This window comes from Sinocyclocheilus anshuiensis, unplaced genomic scaffold (assembly GCF_001515605.1).
Source record: "Sinocyclocheilus anshuiensis isolate Anshui unplaced genomic scaffold, SAMN03320099.WGS_v1.1 scaffold553, whole genome shotgun sequence".
In the NCBI taxonomy this organism is placed as follows: Eukaryota; Metazoa; Chordata; class Actinopteri; order Cypriniformes; family Cyprinidae; genus Sinocyclocheilus; species Sinocyclocheilus anshuiensis.
Window position 1 is genome coordinate 3,020,882 of NW_015539821.1, and position 13,069 is coordinate 3,033,950.

Sequence of the window (13,069 nt, forward strand, 5' to 3'; positions counted from 1 at the left end):
CCCATCCCTGCAACAATGGCACTGACACATTCGTCGATGCTACTAATATCCACACCAACCCTCCAAACACCTGATTGAAAAAAGTGTGTGTGTGTGTGTATATATATATATATATATACACACACACAGCATTTATTTATTATATATAAAATATACATTTATAAATGTACATGTTTACAGTAGATACAGAAATCTAGAATTTAAAATCTTAAAAATAACAACTACTAGTATACATATATAATATACTATAAACATTTGTATGAATAGATCGATTCCTCTGTCTTTCTCTCTCTATCTACAATAAGTGTGTATGTGTGTGTGTGTGTGTTAAATACACACACAACAAATATATATTAATAAATGTATAATATAAAAATATATTATAAATGTATACAGTATTATTTTTTATAGTATTGCTAGTTTTTAACATACACTTTGAAAGTAATAGAATAGAATAGAATACACACACACACACATACATAAATATTTTATTCATATATCAGAGGAATTGTTTTATGTTTGCATGCTCAATTCTGCTCAAAGTCGAAGAGGAAGAAAACATTTCAAACTTCAGTGCCATTAATGACATCCATGAATCAGTATCACACTGTCTTCTGTACATCTTGTCCTCAGAATATCTAACCACTTTTCACGTCATTCATCACAAATCCTTCAAGCAGCTGGATCACAGCTCTGCTCTTATGTCTCGGACCGGCACGCGGCATCAAGCCCTCATATGCTGACTCACAGGTACTCAGATCAGGATGACTGTCGTCAAAGAACCACAAGTGCCTGCCAATGCCATGATCAATCTAAGCTGCTAGGCAACCCTGATGACTATTCAGAGCCAGCCAATGTGGGTTCTAATGCCACAAGAGCTGATCAGAGAGGGAAACATATGATCAGTCATTACATTACAATCAGCATTTGGGTACAGTTATTGGTTAGAAGAATTTAGGTGTGAATCTATACATAGAGATTTACTCATAAGTTTACTAAGTCATCATAAAGGCCTTTCTTTTGTTCAGTCCTTCTCAATGGAGGTATACTGACACAAAACACATGCATTACTGATCAAGACAAAATAGCTACTGAAATTACACAAGATTTTCTTACATACCTTGGTTTTTATTATTGTAACATCCCTGGACTGTTCTTGGTGGTAAAGCCGCCTAATGTTTTACAAAAAAGCCTCCAGGGGCAGGGGCGTAGCCATCATTTCAGAAGTGAGGGGGACAGAATTACATTTTAAAATATATTCAAATAGAAAACAGTTATTTTAAATAGCCTAGTATAAATATTTCAAAATGTTACCGTTTTTGCTGTACTTTGGATCAAATAAATGCAGGCTTGGTGAACAGAAGAGACTTCTTTAAAAAACATTAAAAATCGTACTGTTCAAAAACTTTTGACTGGCAGTGTAGCCTATTGTCAACTTTAATTTTTCTCTAATTTCTAGCTTTTTAATTGGCTTAGAAATCAGATAACTGCTGATCAGATACCCCCGCGTAATCTACGCCCCTGTCCAGGGGTCTCATTTATAAACATTGCGTACGCACAAAATGGGCATAGAAATTGCGTACGCAATTTTCCACGCACATATCGGGATTTATAAAAAATAAACTTGGCGTAAATATGTACGCACCGTACGGACATTCTAAACCATGCGTACGCACTCTTTTTCCTGGAGAGAGAAAAGTAATGAAGTAGCTAAACAACGATTTTAAAATCTGTTTTCATTTCGATATACACATTTACATTAAATATTCCACTCTCATTAATGGAGATAAGCACTGAAATTACATAAAGTCATTACGCAGAAGTTAAAAATTATATGAATTTAGACATATTTAGTGGATGCGCTATAGGACCAATGATAATAGCTTACTGTACAACCACAGCTGCACGGTGTTGATGCCGTGTGAAGGCAACTCCACAACATTATGAAAATATCACTGTATTTGAAGAATACAACTTGAAGAAAATGGTAATTTGCATGTTTTCTTTTTAAAATAGGCTACTTTGTCAGTGACGCGCCGAGTCAGACAATTCTATTTACACTGCAATAAATATAGGCTAAAAATAGCTAAAAGATGTTCACTTTATCAGCAAAACTGCATAAATTAAATTTGATTTGTATCGTTTAAAACAATTAAAACAACTGAAATACTATTTGGCCAGTGGGAAAGAATGAGATCAACGCTATTCTAAAATATTTATCTGAGAACTACTTTAAACAGTTTTTTTTATGGATTTTGATATATTTATGCTAAAACATAACAAGGATACTGGATGATTTTTAGCAATAAAAAATGTGTATGGCACAAATGGCATTTATAGTCCGTATCTCATATTTCCTTAATGTCTTGTACCTTTAACGGTGTTAAATATGGTATCACGTGGATGGGAATATGCATGGAAATGATATGCAGATGAGGTTATGCATAATAAAACTAGGCGTTGTAAGACCCATATATGGTGATTTCGGGGAGAAGTCGGGGTGGAGATGCACGTACGCACAATCTTCCCCTGACTGGGATTTATAAATGGATTTTTGCGCAGGTTCTGGCGTACTAAATCAAATCAGCAAAATCTAGCTTTTGTGCATACGTAAACTTTTAGGATGAAATCTACGGAGAGTTTTATAAATGAGACCCCAGGTCCTGTAAAATCTTTGATTAGGTTGCAAGCAATAGACTCAATGATGTTGAGATCCTTAAAGTCACAAGCAGTCAGTGATGCTCAAGGAAGAAACACATAAGAACAAGAGTATTTAAACATTTGTATGTAAACTTTTACAGGATAATTTTATTTCACATTTAATTTGTGGAATACATGCATAAAATATTCCACATGTAAATTAAAACATGATTTTTAAAGACGTTAACATTTTTATTGAGCAAGGATGTACTAAATTGATGACAATAAAACATTTACAAAAGGTTCTGTTTTAAATAAATGCTGTTCTTTTGAAGTTTCTATTAATCAAGAATCCTTAAATAAAATGTATAACGGTTTCTTCAAACATATTATGCAGCACAACTGTTTTCAACATAATAACAAAATATGTGAAGTTGAGCACCAAACAATATTAAAATGATTTCTGAGAGATCACGTGACGCTGAAGACTGGAGTAACATTTACTTTTATTAATTACAAAAGCAAATTCTAAAAAAAAAAAAGACATATATTAAAACAAACAAAAAAAAAAACATTGTAATAACATTTCACAATATTACGTTTTTTTCTGTGTGTGTGTGTGTATATATTTGTAATTTAAAATAATGAATTAAAATAAATGAATTTGAATTTAAATAATTTATTTATTGTCAAATAAATGCATCCTTGGTGAGCACAAGAGACTAATAGTTACACATCACATTAAATAAGTGATAAATAAGAAACTGTACACTCTCTTAATATACAAAAGGATAAAACTTATCTATAAATACATAACATCTTCAACATTTATTATTGTTTTCAAAATATTAAAGAAAAAACATGTTTTTTTAGATAAGGTTTTATCATGGGTATAGTCGGATCTGTCAGTTCTGTAGGCCAGTAATATTGAACACTGCCTTAAAAATTCACAACATTTTCATATGTATATTTCCATTATTATAAACTGTACTGTATTCTGTGAAGAATACTGAAAGAAAAAACACCATAATCTCATCAAATTGTTGTTCTCAAATTTATACTATAAAAGACATTACAAAAAAACTCAGAAATAAAACATCTGCATGCATTACAAAAATGTTTTTTTTTGTTGGAAAGTTGTCAATTGTCATGAACATTTTTTTTTTGTGTTCCTAGACTGCATGCATTACAAAAATGAGGATTTTGGAGGAAAGTTGTCAATTGTCATGAACATTTTTTTTTTGTGTTCCTAGAATTAAGATTTATAGTCTTCGTGCAATAAAACATATATGTTTTTCCTTTTGATTTTGAGGTGAAATATGACCGGGACGTGTTTTTGACAGACTCAGACCAAATAGTTGCTGCTATGAAACACTCTGAATCTGCTCTCAGTAAATCTCCACCCAAGTTCACTATCATCAGGACTTCTTCAGCAACTTGATCTCCATTTTAAGATAAGCCTTCAGGTTGTCATCGAGAATGTTCTCCTCAATGGCTGCCAGAGCTCTGTCTCCACCATCGCTGTAATATTTCAGCAGTTTTTCAGCGTGTTCGATCCACACACAGTTATGACAGCCGCTCATGCAGCAGTGGCTGGGGGGAGATGGAGGGCCCTCGTCCACAGGTTCTGGGACAGTCTGTGTCTGGTGTACACTGCTGACGATGGAAGAAGAGTCTGGGCTTGAGCTTTGCAGTTCACAGGCAGTGTAGTGCAAAGCTCTGCTCTGAGAAAACACAGTCCAGTGATGGGATCTGTTTTTGAAGAGAGCAATGTAGCAGGTGTGCAACTGTATAAAAGAGTTACAAACAGATTTATGCAGTTTATTTGTGAGTTTATATGAGGGGAAGTGACCATGTTTATATTTTAACAGCCTCTTCCTCCTCTGAGCTTTTCTAATTTTCAAATAGGAACTTTTGATCTTTAACTTCAACTTTGTATTTTAATAATGCAGTTTTTTTTACAGTGATAAACAACAATAAATAAAGGAACAAAATATTTAGATTATTATTTTATTTTATTTTATTTTTTGCAATTATGTTTGACTAAATAATTAAGGCTAAAATAACTAATGCTAAAACAATGAGAAACTATATCTATCTATGCAAAAATGTATATAAATTGTTAAAGGGGTCATATGATGCTATTTTAAAGATCATTATTTTGTGTATTTGGTGTAACAGTGTTATCATTTTAACATATATTTAGCATAAATATGTATATGTATGCAAAAAATATTAACTTATTTAATATAATTTATAAGAAATATTTAAAATTCCAGATTTAAAAGATGCATGATAAAATATTATTTAAGAAAATGTTAGTTTAAATCATCTTTTACATTAATATTTTTTTGTATGCATTTCTTAATGAAACTTCAAGGAACAGTTAGTTACCATATTTGCGTCGGAAATGTAACTCCCCTTACCATAATCGCGAACGTCAGCTTTCAAAGTAAATATCAAGACAGTTAATAATGTCGTTAGTTTTACCATCAGTTCAAGCCCGAAAGGGCAACAGAGTCGCGTGGCAGACACAGTGATGATGCAGTACACAAGCCACGGTTAAGACAGCTGACGTGCTATGATTTCTGACAGGCTGTTCACTCTCCTGTGATGTGACCCTGTTCCCCTCACACACACACACACACACACACCACTCCAAAGAGAAAGGAAAACTTGAAATCGCATCATATGACCCCTTTAATATTAAATTGTTATCATTTTAACATATATTTAGCATAAATATGTATATGTATGCAAAAAATATTAACTTATTTAATATAATTTATAAGAAATATTTAAAATTCCAGATTTAAAAGATGCATGATAAAATATTATTTAAGAAAATGTTAGTTTAAATCATCTTTTACATTAATATTTTTTTGTATGCATTTCTTAATGAAACTTCAAGGAACAGTTAGTTACCATATTTTGAGAAAGTCCCTACATGTTAATCAATAAATAAGCACAGTGCATGTCATCTTCTGATTTGTATTTGTATATCAAAATATAGCTGATATATATGGTTATATGGGTTACACACACACTCACACACAATTTCAAACTCACCCTTTGCAAACATGACATAGCATTGAGTGAAGGCATCGCAGAAGTATATGACAGCTCACAAAGTCTTGTCAGGAATCGCCATGCTGTTCTTATGTATTCGAATGTATTCACTTCAAATAAAATGAAATTAAAAAAAACAGTTATTTTAAACTCATACAGCAGGTAGCGTTTCAACTGGACGCGGCCATATTGGAATCATGCGTGACCTCTGCTGTGCGTGACAGCTAGGGCGAATCCAGTTAGCCAATCAGACTGAAGAGAGAAAATTATTTGAACCAATTAGAAGTGGAGAGAGCTCTTAGGAGGCGGGGTTTATAGAGAACGCAAACAGACTGCACTAACAATTATATCCAGGGGATGTCAGTAATGGACCATAATCCTACATTTGTCCTGGGAAATCAGTGATGGCAGTGTTACCACACACAAGATAATTTGAGATAAGATACAAAATAACAAGAAATGCACTACTATTACTACTACTGCTGCTACTAATAACAATTGATGTAGGCAATAATATAAACCAATAATGAAATAAATACAATTCACAAATTATAGTGAAAGAAATACTCTAATATTTTAAATGTAAATGTTTGCAATGTAAATTGTGTGACTTATTTGTATTAATATAATGAGTAACAAGCAAAAGACTGTGACCTGCTGTTTTCTACGGTTTTTTTTAAATTTTGCTGTTTTTTTATCCACTTCTGACGGTCAGTTGTCCCTACATTATTATTAATATTAAATTACAGACTTTAAATGACCCATTTTATGACAGACCACATTGCTCATAGATAATTGTCTTCAAAAGTATCTTTAAAACATGTTACTAACTTTTATGGTCAGCCAGATTGTGAAATATCAGTGATGCATGTAATTATCCAGTCATTCCCACAGGACTGTGTGTTTTAGAGGCACGTCCATAGAAACAGAACACACGGCACCCCTGAGACCTACATAAATTCTGCATGCATGGAAACTATTAATTTTCAGCACATACATGCAGTTTAAACCCTCTGTACTAGTTCATGATACAATAAAAGAATGTTGATTTAGGATATTTGCATCTTTCAGATTACCGATACTGATGAGTCAGAATCATTTAACAAGTGTTCCCATGAACAAAAACTGTTTTACTATTTAGAGAAAACTAGGCTTGGCTTTCCTGTGATTAAGTCTGGAAAAACAAGGTATGCCTTTCAAACGATTAGCTCAGAACATACTTAAAAGTAAGGAATTTTCCCATTCGCAGGACAAGCTTATTCATGTTCTGTTAGCTGTGAACACAATGAGATATCAAAAGTAATTATTAAACAGGCAACTGGCCTGACAAGTTAACCTTAAAAATTGCGCAATGCCATTATGTCATATTAACATACACACCTGTCCTTAATGATAACGTTATCATGACAGTCATGTAAACTAGGGTCTGAAATATCATAGGTGGGTTTGAAACACAACATTATCAGAGCAGAGATTGGTGTGGCTTAGAGGGAGAATTTTTTAATGATTGCATGAACAGGTGTGTCCATGCTGGAAGTAAGTCTGCAGTGAATGGGTGCCGCCAGAATGAGAGTTTAAACAGCTAATAAAAACGTCACAATAATCCACAAGTAATCCACACAACTCCTGTCCGCTGATGAACGTCTTGTAAAGTGAAAAGCTGCAAGTTTGTAAGAAACAAATCCATCAAGATGTTTTTAACTTCAGACTGTTGCTTCCAGCTTCCGTCCTCTATTCATAATATTGTTTCCCCCTGTTAAAAAGTCGTCTCATCTGAATCAGGAGTGAAATATGCACAGATTAAGTACTGTTTACAAACGAAAAATGTTCTAATCAAATATGTTGCTGGATTTTAAAGTAAACTGGACTTTTTCACTGGAGGAAGCATTATTATAGATTATGGACTTGTATTTTAACCAGAAACAGCAGTTTAAAGTTAAAAAACACCTTACACACACACACACACTTAAACGCGTTGCTATGACAGCGGTGGATTCTACCTTTGGCAAAATGGTTGGGCGCGTTTCAAACACACACATGTGAAAACAAGACATTAGAAGTTTTATACCTAACAGAGTCAACACGTACTAATACATAAGCGTCTCTTTCATTCAGTCCCAAATCAGTCTGGGACATTTTAAATACATTAATCCCAGCGGCAGAAATGCTCTTTGCAGCACAATAAGCCCTGGCATATTTTCTGACAAGGTCTGCACATTCCTGACCTTCTAATGCCTTCCTGCTCTGCTGCTGAAACAGCCATGAGAACAAAAATGATACATTATTGTCAGGTATTTCATTTTATGTGTTGGTATTTATTTATAAAATTTCTCTTTCAGAACATGCTTTGCATACACTTAATCCTTCCTACATTCAAAAAACTTTGAATATTCTATATATAACTTCGATATTCTTGTGCTTTTCGCCAAGAACAATATTTTCCTATAGAAAATAAAAATAAATAAATAAACAAATATCATTTTTCATTACAGTTGAACAGTTGAGCCTGATGAGACCCATATTAGTGGAACCATAAAAAAATACTAAATTAAAGTACTTCTCTTTGAACCATGTGGTCAAAAATAATAAAAATTAAACTAAAATTAAAAATCTATTGAAAGGAGATATATAAATCTATAATATATATACTGTAGCTATAATATATACTGTATATCTAATAATATATACTAATTATATATATATATATATATATATACTTTACATTTACATTTTTAAATTACAGCAGAAAACGTAAATATATTTAAGATTTTCAGATGTTTTTAACTTCAGACTGTTGCTTCCAGCTTCCGTCCTCTATTCATAATATTGTTTCCCCCTGTTAAAAAGTCGTCTCATCTGAATCAGGAGTGAAATATGCACAGATTAAGTACTGTTTACAAACGAAAAATGTTCTAATCAAATATGTTGCTGGATTTTAAAGTAAACTGGACTTTTTCACTGGAGGAAGCATTATTATAGATTATGGACTTGTATTTTAACCAGAAACAGCAGTTTAAAGTTAAAAAACACCTTAATGATGGATTTGTTTCTTACAAACACACAGCCTTTTCACTTCACAAGACATTAATTTATCGTCTGGAGTAGTGTGGATTACTTAGATTATTGTGATGTTTTTATTAGCTGTTTGAAGTCTCATTCTGGTGGTACCCATTCACTGTTCATTGATATAATGCTAAAAGAAACAAACTCATCTTGAAAGGCCTTAGGGTGAGTCCATTTTCAGCAGATTTTCATTTTTGGGTGAAGATACAAAATCCAAATTTAATCATCGAGTTTAAAGTTTTTGATAAACACAATGTTTTTCAACAGAAATATACTTACATATGACATTCATCCATGCCTTGTTATTCATATAGACATTGAGTAAGGAAATAAACTATTTTAAAACGTCAAGGATGTTATGGAAACAGTGAGCTTTTAATATGCATTTGGACTGCTGCCTGGACAGAACTCTTGTGAGCTTCTCTGACAGTGTGAATCAGTAACTATGCTTGGCATTTGAGTATGTCCACAGTTCCAGAAGAGGAAAGGTCCTTGAACATGCTTTCATACACCTATAAGAAAGCGCTCACACACGTGCAAACGCGCGCATGCGGATAAACACAAACACACACAGCTGCTGGATTATTCTTAAACGCGTTGCTATGACAGTAGTGGATTCTAACTTGGCCAAAATGGTTGGACGCGTTTCAAACTCACACGAATGTGAAAACAAGGCATTAGAAGTTTTACCTAACAGAGAGTCACACGTAGCTGATAATACATAAACGACTCTTTCATTCAGCCCCAAATCAGTCTGGGACATTTTAAATACATTAATCCTCGCGAAAGAAATACTCTTTGCAGCACAATAAACCCTGGCATATTTTCTGACAAGGTCTGCACATTCCAGACCCTCTAATGCCTTCCTAAACTGCCTGTGTTAGAAAATGCCATGAGAACAAAAATTATCAATTATCGTCAGGTATTTCATTGTGTGTGTGTGTGTGTGTGTGTGTGTGTGTGTGCATGTTTATTAAATTACAGCAGAAAACGTAAATATATTTAAGATTTTCAAAATATCTATAATTACATTATATATATATATATATATATAAACAAACAGAAATGTGACCTGCTATAATATAAATTTGATTTAGCTTTTATAATATCTGTACACAAACAACACTATTTGAATGACCCGTAAATAGTACTCAAAGCGATAATGCTCAGCTTGTGTACAACATTCACGTCTGTTTTTATTATCTTTAACAAAGTTCTGTCCTCCGGTGAGAAGCTTTTTTACTCTTTCAGGACTAATACACCTGCTGATGTGAGTCAGCACATGGACAAACACCTGGAACCCTCTGAGACTCTCTTCCTTGTGCGTGGCGCCCTGTTTCACTGCTAAGTCATTACACTTTCTGCCACCCACACACACTTCTCCATGTGTCAACAGTTCTTTAGCGATTCTCAGAAGCTGAAAATTGTCTGCACTACAAGTGTGTTATTTATAGCTCTCCACACCCTGTTTGAACGCACACTCGGGCCGTTATAGCACCCACCTCTGTTATACTGAGATCTTTTCTTACAAATTGGATCTCTCTACTACTGAAGTTTTTTAATTGGCTCGGACTGTGTAAACACTTGTTTTGTTGAGCATAGGTGTTTTGTCCTGTCATATTCATTCACTCGAGGTGTTAGAGCGAGAGCAGAATCCAGAAGCGGGTTTGGGTAAGTTTGTGTGAGGGTCCTTCAGATGCCCTTGGCTTCCAAACCTGTAGAGGAACATTAACCTGCTTTCACACAGGTCCAGCTTTGTCCAGTTTGCACAAAGACAACACTGTTCCCCTCCTTTCGCAACAGGCAGGCTGAGACGGTCACAGAATGACACCTTTGTGACAAGTTGTGCTGCTCTTCTATCTTGTCCAACAGTGGGATGAAATGTATATGGAAAATAGTGCTAGTGATGTATTGTTCTCTTATGCAAACATATTGAACAATACAAACAGACATTGATCTCTGGGACTTGAGGGGAAAAAATTACATATTTTGTTGTCCAGCATGCTGATACTGTAAATGAAAATACGGTAATAATACTATAAATAAAATACAGTAGAGACATGATTGTACTGTAAATGGAATTACAGTACTAATACTGTAAACATTTTTACAGTAAATTACTGGCATCCAGCTGCCAGTAAGTTACTGTAAAATTTACAGCAACCTATTTACAGTGCATGTTTTAGAGTGTGAGCTCTTGAAGTCTTTGCTAATAATAATTGCACAACAGCTTCCCGTGTCATCAGGCTGTTTTGTGTCATGAAAAGCCACAAGGTGCAAGAAATTGAATCCCAGCAGGGGCAACCAGGCAAACAAGGCCTAGGAGTCATGAGACCGGTCCAATTAAGGCCAAATGAAGAGACAATCAGCTCTTGTGGGAATTTTGGTATTCCCTTTCAAATCAGTTCGAGGCGCCTTCCTTGAAGTTACAAGAAGATTGAGAGACAAATCACCCGATTTATGCATAGAAGGTGGAAATCGGGCTTGTTTCTGTTTCAATTTTATTCTTTGTTCCTTCTTTTTCAATAAATCAATGAAAGGAGGTGCTCAAAGTTCAGAAATGTTGTTTGTACACCTCAGAAGTTCACATTAATTCTTTGTTTTAAGGATTTATTAAGGACATTTTTTGATATTTTTTCTTTAATTCTAATAGTTCATGAGTTTTATTGCTGTTGACAGCGTAACAGGACATCAGACATGTATACGCATTTTTAATGGACCTGAGAAAGTTATTAATACTTTCATTTTTTTATACTTTCAACAAAATGAATGTGCATTTATAATACTATATTTGTGTTAATTTACCTTGGTATTAAATTTCAGAAACTAGTTAATGCCATCGTGAGTGTTTCTAACACAACTGCCGAGGGTGTGACAGCATTTGACATTTTTCTCTCATATGACCACTGTAATCAATCTCTCAATATTTTTTTTTTCTCTTTTGTAAAGTAATAGAAATGCTATAGTGGATGTTTTCTTTTGCTAGTTTTCATTGACCACTATAGAAGTCACCGCTTCTGAGTAATCCTGAAATGTCAAACAAGGTTCACTGTGAGTAAAACTACAGTATATGTAATTTATTAGTATATTATAATCTTCAGGAGTGATTTAGTGCTACAACATACCAGTCAGTCTTATGATTAAAATGCTATAAGATATTATTAGACTAGCAGAACATGGTGTTGTATATCTGGGAGCTTTAAACTTCCTCAGTAGAGTTCACACTGGCCTTATGATCTCTGAGTGTAACAGATTACTGAAAAAGAAAAAAAAGTAGGGCAGGGACATGGTTTAATTCATCAGTTTTTGTTCAGATGCTGATAGATCTGAATGCCAGCTTGCAGTCGATTGGAACGGGCAGGGTTTGTGCAAAATTAAGTTTGAATCATTGAAAATAAGATCAACAATATGCATTTACACTTTCAAAAGCACCCCTAAATGTTATATATTAATACCTAAAAGGCACATATTAGTACATAAAAGTATATAGCTAGGGTGAATTTTCTTATCATGCCAACTTTAACTGATTTTTAAAGCCACTGAATAAGTATCTGCCACCAAAAGATACTTAACAGTGATGAATGTTAAAGTTTGAATGCAACATATTTGTTAAGTCACCGCATACATTCATCTAATGTTGACCAGAGACTAATTTAGCAGTAGCTGCTAACATAAATATCCCTTTAAAAATACAGCGTATCAGCTTCTATTCATCCAGATTCTTTCAGCCTGAAGGCAGCACTTTATAAGGTGAACAGGATTCATTTTGGTTTACTGAGCTTTGTATATTTCACAACAACTGCTTTTAGCAGACGCCTATAAGACGCTTAGCAAACATGACATGCCCAGTGTGGTTAAATTTTACACCTTTGTTTTTCTAGATCGGTTGAACTTTATGTTACAAAGTGGAAAAGAGAGATATGTAATTTATGTGTCACAAAAATAACAAAAGGCCAGTCTTTTGAAGTTCTGTGGTTAAGAATGGAGATCGTATAATACAGAACATGGGAATTGTTTAATGGGTGAGTCAGTATGAATAAGCACTGTGGTGACCCCATAAACCAGATAACCAACGTCCTGGATCTCTTTTAAAGCCTCTCCACACCTGGATGAGAACAGCTAGTTCTTTGTAAGCCTGCTCAGGAAAGTGGCTGAATACCTCATGTGATGATGCAAATATATATGTAAACAAAGATCCAGTTTCAGCTGGAGTTTAGTTCAGGTTTAATGCTAAAATATCCCCTGAACTGAGGATTTAAGCCATTTAAAAAAAAAAAAAAAAAAAAAAAAAAAAAAA

At 33.9% G+C, this 13,069-nt stretch overlaps 1 protein-coding gene across 2 annotated transcripts; it reads right to left on the reverse strand.

The window, feature by feature from the left end:
* Positions 1-3,875: 3,875 nt before the first annotated feature.
* On the reverse strand, positions 3,876-5,904 carry LOC107684107 (oxidoreductase-like domain-containing protein 1). 2 transcript variants are annotated; one of them, XM_016480318.1, is made up of 2 exons: positions 5,710-5,904; positions 3,876-4,392 (listed from the first exon to the last, which is right to left on the reverse strand). In XM_016480318.1, exons 1-2 carry the CDS (start codon positions 5,730-5,732, stop codon positions 4,059-4,061), a joined length of 357 nt encoding a protein of 118 aa, XP_016335804.1. In that variant the 5' UTR covers positions 5,733-5,904; the 3' UTR covers positions 3,876-4,058. The 2 variants fall into 2 exon arrangements, with proteins under 2 accessions (XP_016335804.1, XP_016335803.1); XM_016480317.1 differs by having other exon boundaries at positions 3,876-4,427.
* Between the last annotated feature and the right edge of the window lie 7,165 nt (positions 5,905-13,069).

Excerpts from the sequence above, each read along its gene's own strand:
- LOC107684107 (XM_016480317.1), bottom strand. The coding sequence starts at position 5,745 with ATGCCTTCACTCAATGCTATGTCATGTTTGCAAAGG. Across the intron at positions 4,428-5,709 it reads CTATGTCATGTTTGCAAAGG|TTGCACACCTGCTACATTGC; the intron begins GTGAGTTTGAAA and ends TCTTTTATACAG.